Source organism: Varanus komodoensis, unplaced genomic scaffold, assembly GCF_004798865.1.
Source record: "Varanus komodoensis strain SLA01 unplaced genomic scaffold, ASM479886v1 scaffold37, whole genome shotgun sequence".
In the NCBI taxonomy this organism is placed as follows: Eukaryota; Metazoa; Chordata; class Lepidosauria; order Squamata; family Varanidae; genus Varanus; species Varanus komodoensis.
In genome coordinates, this window is record NW_025335889.1 from 5,689,785 (window position 1) to 5,711,155 (window position 21,371).

General features: G+C 39.6%; 1 protein-coding gene and 1 long non-coding RNA gene across 2 annotated transcripts in view; one reads left to right on the forward strand and one right to left on the reverse strand.

The window, feature by feature from the left end:
* The window catches only part of TOP1 (DNA topoisomerase I), a 90,174-nt gene extending 74,653 nt beyond the window's left edge, over positions 1 to 15,521 (reverse strand). The window contains exons 1-2 of the mRNA XM_044440401.1: positions 15,357 to 15,521; positions 14,382 to 14,406 (exon numbers count right to left, since the gene is read on the reverse strand). Coding sequence (XP_044296336.1) covers positions 14,382 to 14,406; positions 15,357 to 15,389 — 58 coding nt within the window. The 5' untranslated portion in view covers positions 15,390 to 15,521. The remainder of the gene's footprint in view (positions 1 to 14,381; positions 14,407 to 15,356) is intronic.
* Positions 15,522 to 15,943: 422 nt separating this feature from the next.
* LOC123028467 overlaps positions 15,944 to 21,371 on the forward strand; it is a 49,745-nt gene continuing 44,317 nt past the window's right edge. The window contains exon 1 of the long non-coding RNA XR_006415689.1: positions 15,944 to 16,074. This is a non-coding gene — a long non-coding RNA (uncharacterized LOC123028467). The remainder of the gene's footprint in view (positions 16,075 to 21,371) is intronic.

The window sequence follows — 21,371 nt, forward strand, 5'->3', positions numbered from 1 at the left end:
ATATTCATTAAGTTTAGGATTATACTTGTTGTTCATATACATGTTGCTCATATTAATGAAGTGCATATATAAAAACAGAATGGCTATCACCTATGAGAATATTTGTATTCCAGTTGTGTTCTCTTGCTGGTTTATACCAATAGACACTAAAGTACATTATCAATTATATTATAATAATAATATTAAACAAGTATTTTTGTGGCAGCTATTGAAACAACATTCTAAAATACACAGGCCTGAGGTACAGAATTTTTTAAATCCTAAGGAAACAAACAAGGCATTAATGTGGTACTGAAAAGAATATAAGGAAGGTGTCATCGAGTCTTTCTATAAACCAGGGCAACACCAGCAAAAATGCAATTTCTTCAGCAGTCACCTAATTTTCATGGACCACCCATAGACTAGCCTCTGCAGATGATTGTTAAACAATTTGCATTGGTGTGATAGATTTGTAAAATTTAGCTGATCTGAATTCAAACTGTGCAGGGCTCCAGAGGCTGAGGTCAGCATTCTGAATTGGACACAGAAACAAACTGGGAACCACCTCAGATAAGGAAGCTAGCATATGTTCAAATTGTACTTTCATCTTTCAGCCCTACTATGGACTACCTTAAGTTTCCAAATCATTTTCAGACTGTCCCACATACAAAGAATTCTAAATCAATTCCAATATCAGAATTATGATGTACGGCTAAGTTTACTGACTGCCTTTCATGTAGCTGTTAGTTTAATAGCAATGATTCAAACAAATTTCAAGATGTGTTTGGAAAACCACTTTTAAATTATTTTATACACAATAAAACCTGCTTCTTCTCACCTATTATTTCAACCTTTGGTAGAGCAATTCTGATACAAGATCCCAAATTTCTACTTTTGAAATTAGTTAAGATGCTGTGCAGAAATTTAGAAGAGAATAAGAGGCAAGAAGAGGGAGGGTGAAAGCTATCATCTACCAAAGTCAATAGAAATACTCCTGGAGTTTGTTAAATGCACTGGATTTTGACATAGAGGAAGCATTTTCAGATTTGAGCATCTTAATAAAAGGGAAGAATACCAGCAATGCATGTTCACTTGGGAATAATTATATTTAGCAAAATGCTCCAGTTTTCAAAGAGCTTGCTCATTTTTCAATTGTTAAAATTGGCTAATTCACTTACATTGAGCTGGTGCATAGATACCCACTACTGGGTGGTAGTCTGATCACAAAGGTTGTAATAGTAGGACTACCACCACATAAACATCTGGCAAAATTCTAAGAATTCATGCTGGGATTAAAGTTGGAGCCCATATACAAAAAAGGCTGAACCCTAGCATGCTAAACTATACAACACACTTGAAAAAAAAAGCTTGGAATTAAAGCAATTCACATGCACAGGCACCTCTCTGAAGGGAAGATCAGGTATGATCTAGAAAGCCATGATAAATTTACATGAAAAGTTTTGGGTGCAACTGCAAGTATACTCTTCCTTGAGGCAGAAAGTGGTCTATATTTAGTCGTTTACTAGCTTAAATCTGTGTAACAAAGCATCTGACAAATAATTTCAAACAACTTTGTACTCTTAACAAGCACTCAATGTCATGATGACAGAAATATACACCCATTTCAAAAAGGCACCAGGAATGATTTCTTTCTTGGGCGAATGCTATTTGGAGGGGGGGGGAGGTTAATTATGTTTTCAATGACACAGATTATGGAAACAAAACTGACTTGTCCCCTCTTGAAAACAGTGTGTTAAAGTGATAGTAGTGGATGTACACTTGGAAAAGTATGATGTAGTACCCTTAACAACAGCAATTGATCAAGACTTGAAAACTTGCTGTCCATAGGATTTCAGAAGGCAACAGGTCAACAGCTTTAAAAATACTTACAATAATCTGTTTCCCAAACTCAAAAGAATTTATATTAATTCTAATTAGGTAAACAGGCTTTCCTTTAACAAGTGTCATCAGATCAGTAATAGGGGCTCATGTTGCCCTTATCTGGGCTTATGTGTCCTCTCCCTATCTCCAAAATGCATTATAGCATGTAATTTCAAGCAGATTTCTTTTATCTTCAAAAAGAGCCAGCAATCAATTCCATGGCTTTTTCATCAAACTATTTTTGAGTATTTCAATAAGTGTCTTAATGTACCAATACAGCCAATATTTTGAAGACAAAAAGAACTTCCTTTGTTTAAATGCAATTTAATTACTGAGGTAGGCAATTCATATATGCCCCCAAATTTAAGACTGTACATCACTATCGATACACAGATGTATACAAAAACAAAAAGTTTTAAGCAAGCAGCACTAGACAAAACTTTCAAATGATGGAAGCTACTGACCTCCAATGGATTGGACAAAATTAAGTCACTTCTCAAAGTTGTAACTTTTTATTAATTTTCCAGGCAAAAATATCAGGACTCATGAAAGCAACTGCAACAAAAGTTGTGTTTAGGCACCCTTGGCTACTATACAAATGTACACACACTTCAAATTTACTTTTCATTTCATGTATAAAAGTGAGATGCCAATGTACATACATGTTTCAAAATCTCAACCCCCCTATAAAAAGATATTTGCAACATCATGCACATGGTCTGAAAAACACAGTTTCCAACTATGAACTTCATACCCACATTTTGAAAGGGTGAGTGGGAAGGATCTTGACTCTAAGAACTTACAGAAGTAGGTGGCTGCTGGAGTATACATTCTTCAACAGAGAATAACCTGGCCTTTATCTGAGGTACATTATGAAAAGACAGAAAGTATTTTCACTGTGTGTTTGAGATAAAACCCTTAAAAGTTTCAGATATCATGCTTATTGCCTCTTTGCTGTACTTCCCTTGTGCACCTCCCATACTTTATCTTTGCTTTTTCATTTCCATTATCAGGCGGTGGAAACCAAACACTCAAACCACAGAATTTTGCTTGCTTTTGCCTCTAGTGTAGCAATGTTAGAAAAGATTGTTCCCATTTTAACAAATCCACAGAAACTAGAAAAATGTTATATGCTTTATTTTAAAAACACTGAAAGTGAATATTCCATTTAGTGGAATATCTTTGGCATCTTACTCATTTTGCCCAATTGTAGCAAACTGGCTTCCTTTGTGTGCCCACTAAAGCCATGGTGTTTTGAAACACATACACAATGTGACAAATAACACAAAAATATGCTGCAGAGAACTGTAACTTTGATTCCAGTTTCCCAGCATTTTTGATGTCTATGCAGTACAAATATTATAAAATATTCTCAATATCATACTCCAGATGTATCAAATAGGTGGGGTTTACATGATCATGGAACAGTAGCTTATTTTCCCTCCTTGCACATTGTTGTGACATCCAAGGTGGGTGGCTGGGGTGCTTAACAAACCACCATGAAACCCATGACTTGCGCTAGGGTTTTCCTTGGTTTGTACAGCACCCCAGCTACCTGCCTTTGCCAGATTAGGATGTCATGGCAACCTACAAGCAGCAAATGATAATGCAGGGAAGGAAAGTAAGTCACAATGACTTATGTTCCTTTTGCGATCATGTAAACCTGCCCATAACGGGCCTGTCTGCACATCATAACAGCATGTCTGTTGGTTGCAAGATGCTTCCAGCAAAGCATACATTGAGCACTAAACAATCCAGCAGTTCAGGTTAGCACATCACACTCAAAACTGAGCCAATTGGAAGCTCTTTACAGTAAACAGGACCAGTGCATATGCTATGTTAAATAATGCATAAATAGCTACCCTAACTATAGATATGATTGCCTGTAACACTGTCATGGTTTATGTTAAGCATAGTTTATGCCTTAGCCATGAATCATCTTAGATAAGCAAAGATCCCCTTATCACCCCCTTTTTCCTGGGGGGTTTTTGTTTCTCTTCTCTCCTACACATTTCTCTCCTACACATAAGAGCAGTTTCATTTTCACACTATTCTTCCTGGACACCTGTGGTTCAGGAGTGCCAGCAGTATGAACAAGTCAGGTTCTGGGTTCAAAAATCACAACAAGCCATGGTTTAAACATGCCAGACTTTGGAAGCCAACAGCAACAACAAATGGTGTCTCTCCACTGCTTTTAGCAGGTTAACAAATAATGGTTTGTTTATAAGGAAGAGTCTGGACATAGGGAAAAGCCAGACTGCTACAAATCCAACCATAACTTAACATTATGTGCAAGCCAGGATATTATGTTCAAACAGCAACCTGACATAGCTTTCTACCTGTCATTCAGCAGGGAGAAACAGTTTCAATGTGAGGAAACAAGCAAAATCAGAAATCAGGATGTTTTCAATCTCTCTATCTAGCCACATACACTATAGTAATTTTAAGAGAGACTGTTTCTAATGCACTGTCAGTCTTGCAGGCCTGGGCCACAACAGTGTGCCAATATCATTATAATGTAACACATGAGGTAGACATCACTTACAGTTTGGTCACTGTTGGAACCTGTTGGAACTTTCCTGATTCTTTCATGTACCTAAGAGTGCTCTGATCAGGGTGTGTATCTAATTATATACATCCAGTCACACACACACAGACACCTCCCCCTCACAAAACAAAACTTTAAATCCACTGGTTTGGAGAGAAGATAATTTTAAAGAGTGCGTCTTAATGCCCTCTGGAAATTCACTGAAAAGAAACAAATCTGCCCCCTGTCCCAAGGCACCAATACTACACACACCTACTGGAGCCCAGAAGGACTCATTTTCAAACAAACATGTATGTAACTCAATGAGAGAAAGATACATTTCAACACTTATAGTTAGATATCTGATCATTTTGCAAGAAGTTAGTTATATCATTCTTCCTCAAATCATGCAGAATTAAAGGATACACTTAATATGGAATAAAACTCATTTTAGATATATGTAACATAGCAGAGGTAGGAAGGCATATAAAGCTATAAACATGAGATTAATTTCTCATGACACATGCTTTGTGATACCCTATTAAGCCAGCAGTTTTAAAGTTTGTTAAGCCAACAAGCTTTTCTAGAAGTCAGTTTTAGGTGATGGTGTAATAATAATGTGAAAGGCCTCTGCTGATTTTCTTAAGACTTCCTCTTCAGAAAAACAAGCATGCCTTCTCTTAGGCCAAGCTTATGCTCTCATTAAAACAACAAGAATAGTCCAGATGCCAGGAACACAGGCATCCTGGCATTCAACAGGTCTTACTTGCACAATTATTCCAAAATGAAATAGGAAAAATTACCATAACTACTTATGAAGTGCTTATTGTAGCTTCCATAATTTTGCAGAGACTGCAACTATGAAAATGAATAAATTCCAGTGCGCTACCCAACAAATGCCTTAAGTTACAAGTGTACTATTTGCTTTCATGCAAATACTTGCACTTGTGTCTTTATTTGAGCTGAAGGCAGTCCTTTGTAAACTGTGAGCCCCATTGTAAATTCTGATTGAACAGTCCCAGAGAGCAGTCTCACTTGTGAAATAAGTGGGATTCAAACTACTGAGCTATTTATGTTTAGTGAGTTCCTTACTAACCCATTACACTGCTGCATGTCAAACAGTTTATTGGGTGAATAGTTGAGTTCAACAAGTTCCTTAGGGATTGTGATCTCACAGAAAGTGGATTCCAAGGGATGCATTATTCATTTTGCTAGTTGGTCATTTGAGGGTTCCATCAAAACATGAGTTGCTGTGAGACAATATTTGCATCTACCAAAAGCAAAAAGCAGAAAGAACACTTGCAAGTGAGGACTTTATTATTAGTGTCAAACTTTCTTAAGATCTGGGTAGAAAGAGAAAAAAAGCCTAACTTCAGGAGCCTATGTAGTAGACAATTTGACACTACTAATAATGCCAACGTAAGCACCTTCTAGTGCAGGGGTCCTCAAACTTTTTCAATAGGGGGCCAGTTGACAGGTGCCAGCAGTGGGCGTGGGACACCAAGGTGGTACCAGTGGGAGTGGGGGGGCGGGTCGGTGTGGGAGCAGGGCACACGCATGTGTGCAGGCAGGTGGGTGCAGGGCGAGGCATTGACTTGCTCGCAACTCGCAAGAAGATTGTTTTCTCCAAGTGAGTTCCAAAACGACCTCCTTGCGAGCAAGCCGCTGCCGGGCATGTGCATTGCGAGGTGCCGACTGTTTTCTCTGAGCGAGTCCAAAACAACCTCCTCATGAACAAGCCACCCATGCGCGCGCATGGCAAGTGCAAAACCTCTGGGGCAGGCTGGTTAAATGGGCATGGCGGACTGGATCCGGCCTGCAGGCCTTAGTTTGAGGACCCATGTTCTAGTACAACACCAACGGTATTCATTGGCATGACAGGTTTCCCCAGAAGATCCATTGTGCCAGCAAATGCTATCCCTATTGCACTAAAGGTTGCCTATCCTATAATAATAAAGTTTATCTTAGTGGTAGCTAGCATGAAATTAGATATTGCCATTTCTTCTGAAATTTCCCCCCATGCTTATTCATTCCATGATCACAGCCAAGTGGGAATGATGTATTACAACAGGACACTACATGTAACCATTAGGCTACATAACAAAGAGGGAGGGAGAGGCCAAGCATCCATCTGAATTTACTTTGAACAGGGTAGGGGAGAGAATGAGAATATGTTCAGATTAGCTAAGGAACCAGAATGCTTCCTTTATTGACATGCTGTGCTATTGGTTTCATTGCCTGCTAGTACAACATAGCAAGATCTAGTCTGGCTTCACAGAATTGCACATCCTTAGAGGAAGCAGAATGTGAATGGCAATAAGGATCCCTATCTGTGTATTAGCCCCATTAGTCAACTATGCATGACTACACTTGGGCAAAGGACAACAAGCCTGCTTGAACTACATTTCCTTCCCTCATGTGACCCGTGTGAAACTGTACATACCTTTCATGCCTTATTTTAGCTTAGCATTAATTATCAGTCAGTTAGAGAGCTGTAAACCCATTGTTAGTGTAAACCCATCTGAATATGCCCAATCAGGGTATCATTTATGGAAGAAGGATTTTATTTCTTTAACTTCTGAACCATCAGTTCAGGACAACAATGTCGCAAAAGATTTTGCTCCTTCCCTCCTCAGAGAATTTCACGAAGGGGAGTGCTACCTTCCTTCTATAAAGAGAAACAGAAGATTTTACAGAGAACTGTTGACTTGACATATTCCTTTTGAAGAACTAGGAAATGTAATTGTGAACAAAAGTCCATACACGAACATGTTATAAAATACAACATTTCCTTCTTACTAAGCCCTACAGATGTATTTAAGACTCACTCTGATTTGAGAGGTATGTGAAGCAGACATATTTTAAACGGAACAGTTTGCTACAATAAACCAAACACCAGGCACAAGCAGTATTAGAAGGTTAAGGGGCTACAGCACTCCTAGCAGAACCTACTGAAGGATACTCCCCAACTAAGTTAAACTGATGACTGCAGCAAAAATCATACTGATCTTGGAAGAAAATATGGTGAAAGTGCTAGATTTGCGAGCAGAATCACCTTCTCAGTAAAACTCCTTTCCCTGAAAACAATGCTCAATTTTTTGCTGGCATCACCACCACAGACTTGGTGGCAGCAGAGGGGGCAGCCACAGGAGGTCATAGGAAGATGCAGAAGGTCCGCATGCTGCTCTCCAATTTAAGCAGCTATTGATATAGTAAAGGAAAGCAAGTAATTGGATGCAATGAATGTGAGATTGTGCACATACATCTTTAATATGTTGGGTATCCAAAAATTTTAGCTTATATAGGCAGCTAGTTAAATGTGCTCAATCCAGCCTCCATCTCTTCCCCAACAGTAGAGAAGACTGAAAACTCATGATGGGTTTAGAATACCTTCAAAATCCAGAAGACCTGAAGGGAAGAGGCCTTGCTTACTGCAGGAATGGCAGGCATTTACTCTGCAATTTTCAGAAAAGGGGATGGATTCTCTCTATAGTAACACTGGTGAAATATTTTGTGTACTCATGTATTAACAGGCAGTACACAAAGGCCAGATGGGCTTGAAGGTGGGTGTACATGATCCTGTTATCTCATACACAACAATTATATGTACTTTGTCCATGTGAGCCTGTAATTTTTCTTTCTTCCTGCAAATGTGGGCTAAGAGAGGCTTTGATGACTGAACAATTTGCCCCAGTAAATAGCAGACACAAGATAAACCAGGAAGAGAAATATTCATAAAACAAGAAGCATCACATTTTACTGTAAAAATGGATTCAATGTCTGTTTAGCAAAAGTTAATGTGACAGAACAGCAGCAGCTACTCAGCTCATCCAAGGTCCTTCAAAACCCAGTAAAAAGATTTACTGAATGAGGAACACATTTCTGAACCATGCTTGCATGTAACCAGTTCACTGAAGAAATGCAAACTGTTTAAAATCCAGGGCTGTGATATGCACTATCACACAGCAATGATGTGAGGAGCAAATTTTCCCAAAACAGACTTTCTAGTGTTTTCTGGGGGAAAATGTTTTATGAATGTATTAGTAAAAATGGATGCATGTCAAGAACAGATACAACAACAGGCAAGCTTGGCAGTTTCAAAGTAGTTATTAATGTTTTTCAGGTGATTATCTCTAGCAAGTATGTGAGAGAATACATATATATAATTGAAATATATACATGCCTCAGAGTGAAATGAAACTAATAAACAGTGACAGCAAAGCTGAAGGTGCCCAACAAACTTAGTGGAAAAGTTGAACTTTGCTGAAATAGATGAGCAGTTGTCAGGATATAAGGCACAGAGCTTTGGACTTCTAAAGTTAGTCAATATTGTAAACCATTTTCAGTACCTTTCATTTTTTCTTAAATGTAAGCAGTGTAAGGTAAACACATGCTACTGGGCAATATCCAATTATGTCACTCTGCTTTCATCATTGATCTAGTGCCAGTGTAAGATTCGTGCAATACTGTGTCGTATACAGTATGGACATTGCACTAGAAGTTGCTTGAGTTAAAACTACAGCCATGGCATAAATGGAATAGCAAAGAAGGATACTGGCATAATGTCATTCATTAAAAAAAGAAAAAATCTCATTACTATTTACGAATAAAGAACAATAATTCAGCAGCAAACAATTAAAAACTCCTTTATGTTGTTATAACTATGCCAATAAAAGTTATAACAGCATTTAAATTATGCATTTTAAATATTATAACTATTTTCAGTTATAACATCTAAATAATAAAACATTTAAAGCATTCTTTGATTTCCCTCTTTGGAAAATGGAAAACAAATGTAAGTGATACATACCTTTTTGAAGGTTTGATTTCTAAATACACGTAAAATAAACATGCTAAACATCTAGGGCAGGAGTGGGCAACATCTGGCTCTCCAGATGTTCTAGCCATGGTATCTATTGGCTCTAGTCTGCACAGCTAATGGAAGGGATGATGGGAATTGCAGGGAAAAACATCAAGAGGGCCAAATCTATGCTCTAGGTCATCAAACCATTTTCTAAAGCAAATTGAAAATCTACCTATGCAAATTGGGAAAATTTCAAGAAAATCCACATCACTGTTAACTATAACCACTACACTAAAGGATCCTGCAAACAATTGCATATATAATATGGCAGATGTTTTAGAAAATGTGAGTATCTTCTACAGTTTCAAAACCACTACTTCCAACTGCATGAACTACTAACTGTCATACAAGTTCCGTGTAGTCTTGTTAAGTGTCAGTGTTCTTCAAATGGTGCATTTTTAAAATGTTACTACACAAGACGCTGCTGAAGCTACAAGACTGGATTTTCTTTGGACATATATTTTGTTGTTTGTTAATAGTTGTATGTCACCCAGAGAGCTGCAGCTATTGGGATACCCAGAAATAAAATAAATAAAATGTATATAGTAATTTACTTCAAAAAATGAAAGGACATCTGTGGACAATGCATCACTGAATTGTGACAACCAAAATAATAATAATAAAAAAAACGCAAAAACCCAAAATCAAATCAAATCAAATAAACTGTATCAAAAATAACAAACAGGAAGCAATGCAAGTTTCCCTGTCACTTTTGTAAATCACTATGATCTTTTAAAAGCAGAACCAAGTCACATCACTTGGCAGAGTTAATAATCAAGTAACCTAATTCAGTTTATTGCCAAATATCAGCCAAAGAACTCAGCAATGTCAGTGAAAGATCTTCAATTTTTTCTCTCACTTAGCAGATTAAGTTTATTCACAATAGAAAGGTAAAGAGTGAAGTAGATTGACAAAGGTCACATACTAGTTCAGCTATACAGCTAGATAAAAGGATTCTAAGAAAACCATTCTTGAAGAAAATAAGACTAAAAGCTGTTGTTATGGACTGTATTTGGGTTGACATACTTGGAATTAAGAAGTGTTGTTAAAAAGGAATGCATTTCCAAATAACTGGCTGATATAAGAAAATGAAAGCCGAGTCCCAAAATATTTTTGGGGGGTGGCGTGGGGTGTTATCAGAGACAGGCACTTGCTATTAGAACCACAGATTTTAAATATTAAAGGTCTCTCAGCGGGTAAAGTCCACACTTTTCTATTTAGTCATTACTCAACTAGCATAAGACTAAATGTATATTTCATGTGCTAAATAGATTTTACCATTTATTCAGGTCTAATATCAGTTTTTAAAGTTAATATTCCATTATGGTTACCTTTTATATTCCAAGCAATTCAGAGTTTATCACAAATATCATATAAACATTTTTCAGTATCACCACAGAACTTGATTTAGACATATTTAAACATAATTATATTTTTAAAAAGAAGCAGTTGGGTACCAAGAACATAAAAAGAACCATACTGGATCAGACTTGAAGGGCTTTCTAGTCCAGCATTATATTTCCAACAGCAGGACATGTGTGCAATGGTACCCTGTAACTCATATTCCCAGCAATTGGTATCCAGGAGTGTATTACCTTTAATATTTGAAGCACTATATAGCCATCATGTCTAATACTCACTGAAAGCCTTACCCTCTGTCAATTTGTCTAATCCAAATACATGTACTATGGAACAGATCATGCTGTGCTCACTAAGACTTATTTCCAAATAAAATAAACATGTTTTGGAAGACATGGCAAATGTGTTTCAATGAGGGTTCAAATAATCTCCAAATCACAGAATATATAACTTCATTGTTTCACAAACATCATCTTTCATTACCAATAGTCAGTCCAATCAGCCCCACCCCCCCAAAAAAAACCCCTCAGTCAAGGAAACAATTCACTGGGGAATTTAAAGGAAGCCTACCAGTGGTTTTTCCTATGTTCTTAACATCCCCAAAAAGTAAAAATGTAGTTTGCACATGACAAAAAAGTTACTGTAAGGCATCCAGGTTGCTGACTTTTAGTAATTCCCCATCATAGCTGAAAACTGTATTTACCTGCAGAATGAGAACAGCCATGTCCTGCAATAAAAATTCAAGAACTGAGAGGTAACCTGGATTCTAACACACATGCTGCTGTTAGTTGGGGAAAAACTACCTCACTGGAAAAGTGTCCAGTTTTGAGATACCACACTGTACACAACATTTTCCTTGGCTTGACAAACAAATATATGTTGAGAGAATCATACACACATGTTGCATACTTCTCATTAATCTAGGGGTCGTTTGTTTTGTATGTCATATGTTCATGATAATAGTATGTGAGCTCTATCTTTCAAACAATCAAGTTCTAGGAGAAAGAACTTTTGGGGCCAACTTGCCTGCCACAAGAACTTCTTTTAAGGGCATAGTGTGACTACAAATGTTTAGAGAAAACAAGAGCTAGAAGTTTACTTTTACTCACAGGCAGCAATGCAACACAGTAAATCACTGTTTACTAGGTGCCTTTAATCAATTTGAGAATTCCTAGTTATATTTTCCTAACTTTTAAAGTACAAAATAATTCTTACAAGATTAGATACCTGTACATTATTTTACACTGGCAGTCTTCATTAAATGCCTAGTGTCCTTTTATACTTGGGAACTACTTCATTTCATGGGTGGGCAGTTTTCAGATGTTTTGGACTACAACACCCATCAGCCCTAGCCACAATGGTCAGGGATTCTGAGAGTTGTGGCCCAAAACATCTGCAGGGGATCAGATTGCCTATCCCTGCATTACATGCTCAATAATTAAAAGATAGCTGCTCTCTTTGATTAGTACCTTTGAATGAATGTGACAGCCCAAAAACAAGCACATACCCCAGTGTGCTACTTCTGTATTTAAATGCTATCTACCTTTCTAAAACTAAAGGCTTTTTTTATGAAGTAATAAGACACTGAAGTAGGAAACAGGGAGAAGGAAGTGACAAACTCCAGAAATACAGTGTACACAGATATTTTCTGCTACTGGTAATGCATGCTGTAATAATTAAATAGAATGTAAAATAAGTTATCCTTCTAAGGCAATTTACAGTAGTCAGTAAAAATTACAAGATTATACGAAATATTAAATTGAAACATTAGGACATAAATAAGATTAAACAATCAAAAATAAATATTAACCTAATTCTAGGTCCTCTACTGCTTTACTCAGAATATAAATAGATATTTAAGACACTAAGTTCAACATGCAATCACTCCAACTCAGAAGTCAGAAGCCCTATTGAATGTGTATGAGTATGGTGGAAAAGGGACACATGAAAGCAAGTTCAGCCTTAGTGGCAAGGTCGAAAAGGACATGACTATTAGAATTGCTATTCCTTGAACAGTATCAAAGAGCCTGGAGCTCATAAACTGGATCAAGAATGTACTATGCGCCCATTATCAGTTTACTCACTCACTGGTATACAGAAACTGAAATGAAATAAGCACTAAAACTGGTAGGAAGTAGTTTCAACTTCAAAGTGCAAGAATCAGATTATCAGGTACATGTCCTGAGCTGAGATGAAAATTCCAGCACTAAGTTTTAGGTGACTGCACAACCGGACCCCAGAATCAGACCTAATCAGAACACATTTTAAAAAGAAGTTTCAAGGTGACAAGATGCAGACAGTCAACATAGTTGAAACTGCACTGTGATCCAAGTCCAAAACCAAACTTAAACACAGCCTTAGCACTGACCCTGGAGGTCAAAATATAGTACATATTGTCATAGTCAATCTTTTCCTTAAGAAAGTGGTTATAAAACCATCTTCCTGATTACATTTAAAGAGTTCTGTGATTTTCATTTTGGGGTTGTAGAATTTCTAACTCATCTTTCTAAAAAAGTATTTTTAATCTAAATCATTCAACAGAAATAGCATATGCAAAAAAGGATGTCGATATTACAGTAACACCTTTATCATCAATGACTTGACATTTGTTATTCAAAAGCAGAAATGCAAACAATATAGAACTCACATGTAACATGCAAACACATTACACATAATGCTAATGTTTTATGAAAGCAAGACATCCAGTATTATAAGGCTCTTCAGCTAAAGCCTAAACTAATGTATTTTCAAAAAGTAGAAGCAATCATTACTTTTTTTTTATAAATATGTTATTACAACTCTACCACCTATTCTTCCATACCCTACTTAATCCTTTTAAAAGGACAGGGAAAACTCCCCATGCAACACAAAGGCATACATAACAAAAACATAACCCCCCACATTTTTTTTAAAAAATACACGGAAGATACTCATTGTCCATTATCTTTATAAACTGAAGACACACTCCCCTCAAACTATCAAACTTTATCAAAGTGATGCTGAATCCTGTTTTGGAACTGTTCGCACGGTTTTATTTGCATTTCCTTCTTTTTAAATACAGAAATAAACCCCCATCCGACCAGCTAAAGTTTCTGCATCTAGATCTTAAGTATGTTGTGTATTCAAAGGGATGGCGAATATGCTCAAGAGCAACATGTTGCAACAACATTTCGTTATAGGGGAAAGAGGCTTGAAAGAACTGAGGGAGGAGAAAAAGGGGACGAGGTACGAATAAAAAGGCAGGTAGAAAACTAAGCCAATCTTTTTAAAAAAGCAAAGGGGAAAACAAATGGTTTTTTCCCCTTTTGGGGGGCGATATTTGGAATATGGATGGTGGCTAGTTCGCATGTTTTCACTGCAGGAGGCTCCTTGTGGGCAGCTCGAGGGAGGAGAAGGAGAAAGAGACACACACAGGGAAGAGAGAGAAAAAGAAAATGGCGCAGAGACTAAGTCCCGACTGTCGACAAGGCGACTTTCCAGGGGGGAGTCGGGGCCCAAGAAAGGCTCAAAAGAGCCAAAGGAGGCCAGATCTGGGGTCTCCACTATCCTCACTATCGAGCTATGGGGTCAGATGGGCCGGGCTCCCTACGATTCCGGAGCATTAGGAAGCTCGATGGGAACAATGGGGCCGGTGAGCGAGGAGACGGGACTTAGTCTCTGGGACGCCATGTCTGTCCTTTACCATCTTCAGCAGTACAAGAGAAGGGGGGAAAAGGAGAGAACGCAGAGCAAATCTTCCCCACTTTACAGCATTAGGGATAAGACACTCACCGTTCGCTCGGAAATCTGGATCGATCTATGGGGGAAAGGAAACGGGAGGGGGGAAAGCATTAAAAATAAACCCATGATCCAGGAATCTTTTCACACACACAAAATATGGTTGTTAGGGTACTATTCTTTTAAAATAAAAACATAAGCAAAGATATAGGGAGAAAGCAATCCGATGGCCCTAAAAGCGACTGGGGATAATCCTGAATAAATCTAGAGTGGCCAAAATGTGTAATATATATCTATATAGCTCTCTCTCCCCCACCCCCACCTAAGTTTTTGCCCTCCTGTTTTAATTGCCTTCTTCCTCGTGCGTGGTTGCTATGTTCCCAGGAGATTCCCTCCCCCCTACCCCCTTTTATGTACCAGACGTGTCCTCTAAGAGGTGGGAGGAATTCGTGAAGGGAGGGGTAACTTGCCTACCCCCAGCTCAAGAGTGCTTTTTGCTGGAAGAAGGGAAGATGTTAAGCATGTTAGAAAGACCAAGGGAAACTGGATCGGGGGTTATCATAGACAGTATCTATAGGCTTAACAGGCAACTTGAAGGAGGTAAGCAAAAGACGAGGGTCTGCAGGATGAGAGGTGGTCCTGGGAGAGAGAGGGAGAGAATGGGGTGTGTGCGTCTGGAAGGAAAGAACAGGTCGAGGGGCCTAAATATTACTAAAGGCCAATGACATTATCATGATGGAAAGAATGGGTCTCTTTCTCTCTGAACCCAAAAAAATCCTCACCCCAAAACTCTGAACCAAAAGTGGGAGAAGAACCACCAGCACCCTATTATCTGATAGCACTGTATTTGGTTCGTTAAGAAACTGAGGCAGAACAACCTCCCCACTATTGCTGAAGAGGTGGTATGAAACGGAGTTAAGGGGTCCCCCGAACCCCAATTTTGTTTCTCAAAGGGAACTGTAGGCCTCGATATCCAAAGAGGTTCCTCTCCCACCCCATAACTACCCTGACTGAGGGAAGCCCCCTTACCTGGGAGTCGTTATGCAGCTGATCCCCACTCATGCCTATAAAGCAGTGTGTAGGGAGGGGAAGCCTAAGCGAGAAGCCTGGGGAGTAGGAAAGTCTTGAGGCCGAAGGGAGAACGCAGCCCCCTCACACAGCACAACAGTCAGTTGTGTAACAGACTAAGTCCTCATTTCCCTTCACTGCGCAGGCGCCGCGACTTTAAAACCGCGGGGCGGGGCTGAGCGAGGAGGCAGGGACGGGATGAGAGATTCGGGCGACCGAACGCCTTCGTTTACATCACCCAACCCACCGGTTTCTTCTCCTTCAATCAATAGCCGTCAAGGGCCAAGATTTGCATTTGCGCCACGCCCACCAGCTCTCGGTTGACCCTGCCCCCCCGCCCGGCTATATTCGTGCCTGTTCAGCCCCTCCTCTTCCTTCTCCGCCATTTACGAAAAATGCCGGCTGCTCCCCTCCCCCGCCTTTTCAAAACGCCGGCTTCTATTTACATATCCGGTCACGCCCTGCTCTAACCACCAATGAGCAGCAAGAGGCGGAGTTGCTAAATTTGCATATTAGGAACGCGTTTTCTGCTCCTGTCTCCAGAAGATACTTTGCGTTGCACATTCTGCTAGACCTGATATGGGCGCAGTACGCATGCGCATATGTACCTTCCCTCCCCACTTTAGGGCTCTGTACTCGGACGCTCGTCTCGGGCAATGTTCTGGATACCTGTCAACAGGTAGGGTAGCTGTTGGATCCGGTCGGCTTATTAGACTCTTCAACGCTGACTGCATTTGCAATGATTTTGAGCAAGACGATCTTTTTCTGCGGACACGGTCTATGAACACGGTTTTTGTTTCGATTTTCCATTTTTAACCAGAACTGCCTTCCTCGTTCTGCTCCTCTTTTATTACTCAAAACTAACTCCAAAGAGAATGAGAGAGAGAAGGGCTTGACACTGTAGGTTTTAAGCATCTCTGTCAAAGCCTGATGTGATTAATGTGCATGTTATCATAAATTAGTATCTAGTGTATCCTTCACCAAACCAATTGTTTTCCAAATGTTTGCTGCTGTCTAGCAAAGGGGGTGGTTAGGAATGTTGGGTGTTGTGTCCCAAAACATCTGGAGAGTACCAGGAAGCTGAATTACTGTCTTAGAAAGTTGGGTTTGGATTTCTGGACAGCTATGAGTAACCTCAGGCTGATCTCTCAGACTAACCTTCCTGTCACAGGGATGGGTGTGTAGATAAAATGGGAGTTTATGGGATGAGTTAAAATGTAACAATCTCAGGAAGTATAAAGGCATTCAATTCCTGGTAATATGTTTGGAGCAGGCTTGCTGCTCATTGTCTGGATGGATATCAACTTATGAAGCAAATAAAAGCTTCAGTATTGAAGCAGTTCTGAAGCCTCACAAATTGCAAGGTTATATTGAGACAGTTCATTGACTAATGTCTATCCCATGTCCCTGCCTTGAACCACCAGCAGCTGACCAGAGGCTTGGGCAGAGGTCCTTCATTTCAACTATAACCCGCTCTTTTTAAGTGAAGATGCCAGATTCTACAACTGGGCTTTCTGCATGCAAAGCATGGACAGTTTCTCTAAAATGTGCTTCATTGATTTAATCCCTGCCTTTACCCACAAAACTGTGGCTGCAACCATGTGTGTGTGTGCATGCTCACGCACATGTGCACGGTTGTTAGTGTGCAGTGGCAGAAATGCCACATCTTGTACAAGTTTTGCTAGACGTAAGATTCCCTTGGTTATGCAGGCTGTATACACAGGGAAGTGTGCATAGGAAACGAGCAATGTTTCTGACATTTGCAAATGAAACTTGTAATTTTTATACACACTTTCACATTGGATCACATGGTACCATAATTTCTTTCTGAGCAAGAGTATTTAGATGGTAGTCTGGTATTTGCTGGTCCTACCAATTCCCCAGTACTTTGAGTAGTTAAACAGAGTAACATAAATTTATACTGACTTGTTATTAACACTTTGGATTTCATTATTATAAAACTGAAAGAAAAAATGTACTTTAAATGAAATTCTCTGCAGTTTGAAAAATTACTGTATGGAGGAAAAGTTGCATTAAGCAGTGTGTATTGCTTTGTAAATTCCAAGTATGAGCACTCAGATGGGTTTCCTGCTGCAAGCATAGGGCTGCAAGTGGCAATGTGGAGAAGTCTGCTTTCAAATCATCCTGGAACTGAGAAGAGCAATGCAACCTTGGCTCTGCATGCCCTGCTTCTTCTGTGATTCCAAACCTACCCTTCATTTTCAACTAGGAGGCATACAGGACTTCCATTAGGCCCTACTGTAGGAAGGTGAAGCAAAGGACTCAGGAAACAGCAAGCTGGGAGGAACTCCAGTTGTATTTTTCTTTGAGCTGTTGGACAATTGAAAAGACAGGAGGTTTTTCTGGGATATGACTTGGCAGCCCGACCAGGGTTGGTAAGGTAATTATCCATAGGATAGGAAGGACTCTGAGAATAAATTCCAGAAGGAAATAGAAACATTTGGGGGGCAGTCAGGATTCATTCACTTGCACTTAGCTTCAGATTCTAAATTGTTTGAATTATATAGTCATACTTTGATTTGTATAACACATCCTGTACAATTACAGAACTGTATGAATAAGAGCCATGTTTACTGTAAACTGTTTACTTCCCATTGTGCTATTTGCAGAACTCTTTCTCCAGAATATGACACACAATCTGAGCTGGGATTTTTTAAACACTTCAGTTCCCTGGCTCACTGAAGTCAACTGTGCTGTCTTCGGGGTAAAAGGATTGTAACGGAGCAGAGCACATGTTACTCTGATTTCTAGTAACTTGGTTTGGAAATTATGCAAAAACGTACAGGAGAGCCTCATTACAATCAAGCATTAGCTCATACTGAGCATGCTTCAAAAGAGCCATCATCACCTTCTATGGCATATAACCTATGCTATAATACCATCATGGAAGGAAGGAAGGAAGGAATGGTGACCCATATTCACCATACCTTCCTTCCATATTTATAGTGACCCATATTCTGATGCTCTGCATTGCTCCAACTGCTATGTCATGCTCCTTTCCTCTCCCTGAATTTCTTCTTCCTGCACAAAAAAGAACAGAAGCTTGTCCAATCAACAATAACATAAAAAATATACAGATAGGACCTGTGACAGAGGGCTGTGCACCCATTCAGTGTTCCAGTGGATCACTGAACCTTCTAGGATACTCCATTCCACTGCCCCTCTCCCATGTTGCTTTTGATCCCTAAACAGTCAGCAAGCATCGCATACCATTAGAGTGTATTCGGTCCTTACTGGGCTACTGTGAGTTGTTGCTTTTATTTTCTGCTTTTCAAAATGGAGCCTGCTAATGCTTCCCTCTTCTGCACAGTTGTTATTATGGCTTCATAAGAAGTGGAAGTAAGAACTGGTCATAAGGGATTTTCATAAATATTATATAATGACTATATTTGAAATGCAATCTACCAAAGGCATGAACTGATGTAGTACAAAGGAGAAAGTGCTGGACTTGACCTGGATTTAAGTCCCTGCTGAGGTCGACAGTGCACTTCTGTACATGCCTACTCAAAAGTAAGTCTCACTGAGTGCAATGAGGCAAGTGGTATAGGATTGCTGCTTGGCTTGATCTTGATGCAGATGCTGTATTTTATCCTGCTTCAGAGAACTGCTGGGAGTGGCCTACTCTCAATGGTTGGCATTGTTGGGCACCTGTCAAAATCCACATCTCAGCAGGACCCCCTGCTTCACTACTTTAGTCCATGTCAGTGCTCCTGTTTGCTGGAGTGCCAGAAAGAAGTGGGACTGACCAATAGGAACAGCAGCCACTCTGCCTTTCTTTCTGGGCGATAGTTGGGATTGCTTTCCTGAGCAAATGGGCAATTGCAGCAGTGGGAAGAGGGGCTATGACAGCTTTTTGCCCAACCTCTTCCCAAACCTGTCTCTGGCTCAGATTGTGAACAGAAAATAGCAGATGGCACTATACATGTCAAAGTTTTCTAACCCATCTTTCAGGTTGCACTGCCTTCCTAAAGTGGCTTGCAATATTATAAAAACAACATTATAAACATAAACATTTCAGTGGCAGTTAATAATTTTTAAGCATCAAATGCAAACTCAAATGTGTCTGCAGGTTGTTGATATTATTCTAGGAAAGCCAGCTGTGTTGAGACCAAGTGTATCTTCCTACAGATGGAATTCTGAAGGTATGGAGCTTCCAATAAGAAAACTCTGTCCCTAGTATCCTGAACTCTTCAGAGGAGGGGGAGAATATAAGCAAAAATAAATCAGTAATGATCAATTACATTAGACTGTATTTCCAATTTGGTTACATTATTTTAAAGACTTAACTTGCTCAACAAGTCCAACTTTTTGGTGAGCAGCCCATCAATTAGTATGCCACACTTCAAACAAACAAACAAAAACCTAGCTTGTTTTTCCAGAGCAGTATTTTTTCAGATGGGATGGTGTGTTAATTAAATAAGTGTGAGTTTGGGAGTACTTCTCTCTTCTTGTCTAAAATCACAACCCCTGTCCCTCTGAAAACTCATGCTAGAAAGCGGCAGCAAAATGCTATTGCCCTCATGCTATTGCTTGTGGACTCCTTAGAGGCACCTAATGGTGGGTTTCTTATGGTAGGCTGAGCGCTGAAGGACTGAGACCTTTGAATTGTGGTGCTGGAGGAGACTCCTGTGAGTCCCTTGGACCGCAAGGCGATCAAACTGGTCAGTCCTAGAGGAGATCAACCCTGACTGCTCTTTAGAAGGCCAGATCCTGAAGATGAAACTCAAATACTTTGGCCACCTAATGAGAAGAAAGGACTCCCTGGAAAAGAGCCTAATGTTGGGCACAATAGATGGCAAAAGAAGAAGGGGACGGCAGAGGATGAGGTGGCTAGATGGAGTCACTGAAGCAGTGGGTGTGAGCTTGAGTGGACTCCTGGGGATGGTGGAGGACAGGAATGCCTGGAGGAATGTTGTCCTTGGGGTTGTGATGGGTTGGACATGACTTCGCGACTAACAACAACAAGTAGTGGTGGGTTATGATGAGAAGCAGAATGCTGGCATAGATAGGCCTTTAGTCTGATCAAGCATAACTCTTACATTCTCCTTTTTTGTTTTCATTCCAAATTAAATAGGAAACAGGAAAAAAACCTAATCAACATAAACAGCACAAATGTGGATGCATGGGTTATGAAAGGGAACTGTGGAATAAGGGCTATAAAGAAGTGTGCATCTGTTATAGTTATTCAGGGCTAAGACTCAGTGTGGCAAAGAATGGAGCATTTGAGTATATCTGACAGATTTAAGAATGCTGGTAGGAGTTCAGAAGAAAATAGGGAGGCAGACTGAGAAAGTTGCTGGAGAAGTTATTCGTTTGGATGGCCATTCTGATTGCACTGCTGGAGTTCACAAGTCAGCAAATGGGAACTAGGACAAAAAGTTGCAGCATGGGATTCCCCAGAGCCTACTGATATTTCCTGCTGTGCATGGAGGCTGCCATTTGGCTGCATGAGAATCAGGAATTGGGGAATGTGTTCACTATTAGTATGCATCAAGGCTGCTGGTTAGTACCGATGGGATTTGTATATTTGCAAGCCCACAGATTCTGTATCCTAAGTTTATATGATAAGGAGAAAACACCATTCAGCAGGACATCAAATTCACAATGCTCACAATAAAAGTCAGAGGTATTCTTTACTCTGTAATTCCATGTTGCAATATTGTGTGCATAGCCATTTGCTCCTCATGTAGAGCCATCTGTCAGTGTTTCAAATATTCTTTACAAGTGTGAACATTTATTTTATTCTACTTTATTTATTTAAAGCATTTATGTGCTGCCCTTCAGATGAGAGTGGCTCACAATGGTTGTAAAACAGAATGAGGAAAAGGCACCTAAATAACCACAACAAAACCATAGTAAAACAAGAAAGCAGCAACCAAAACAAAGCAAAATAAAAACTGCAACAGATTGAAAGACAAGTGAGAACAGTTTAAAGCCAGCTAGGTAACATTCTAG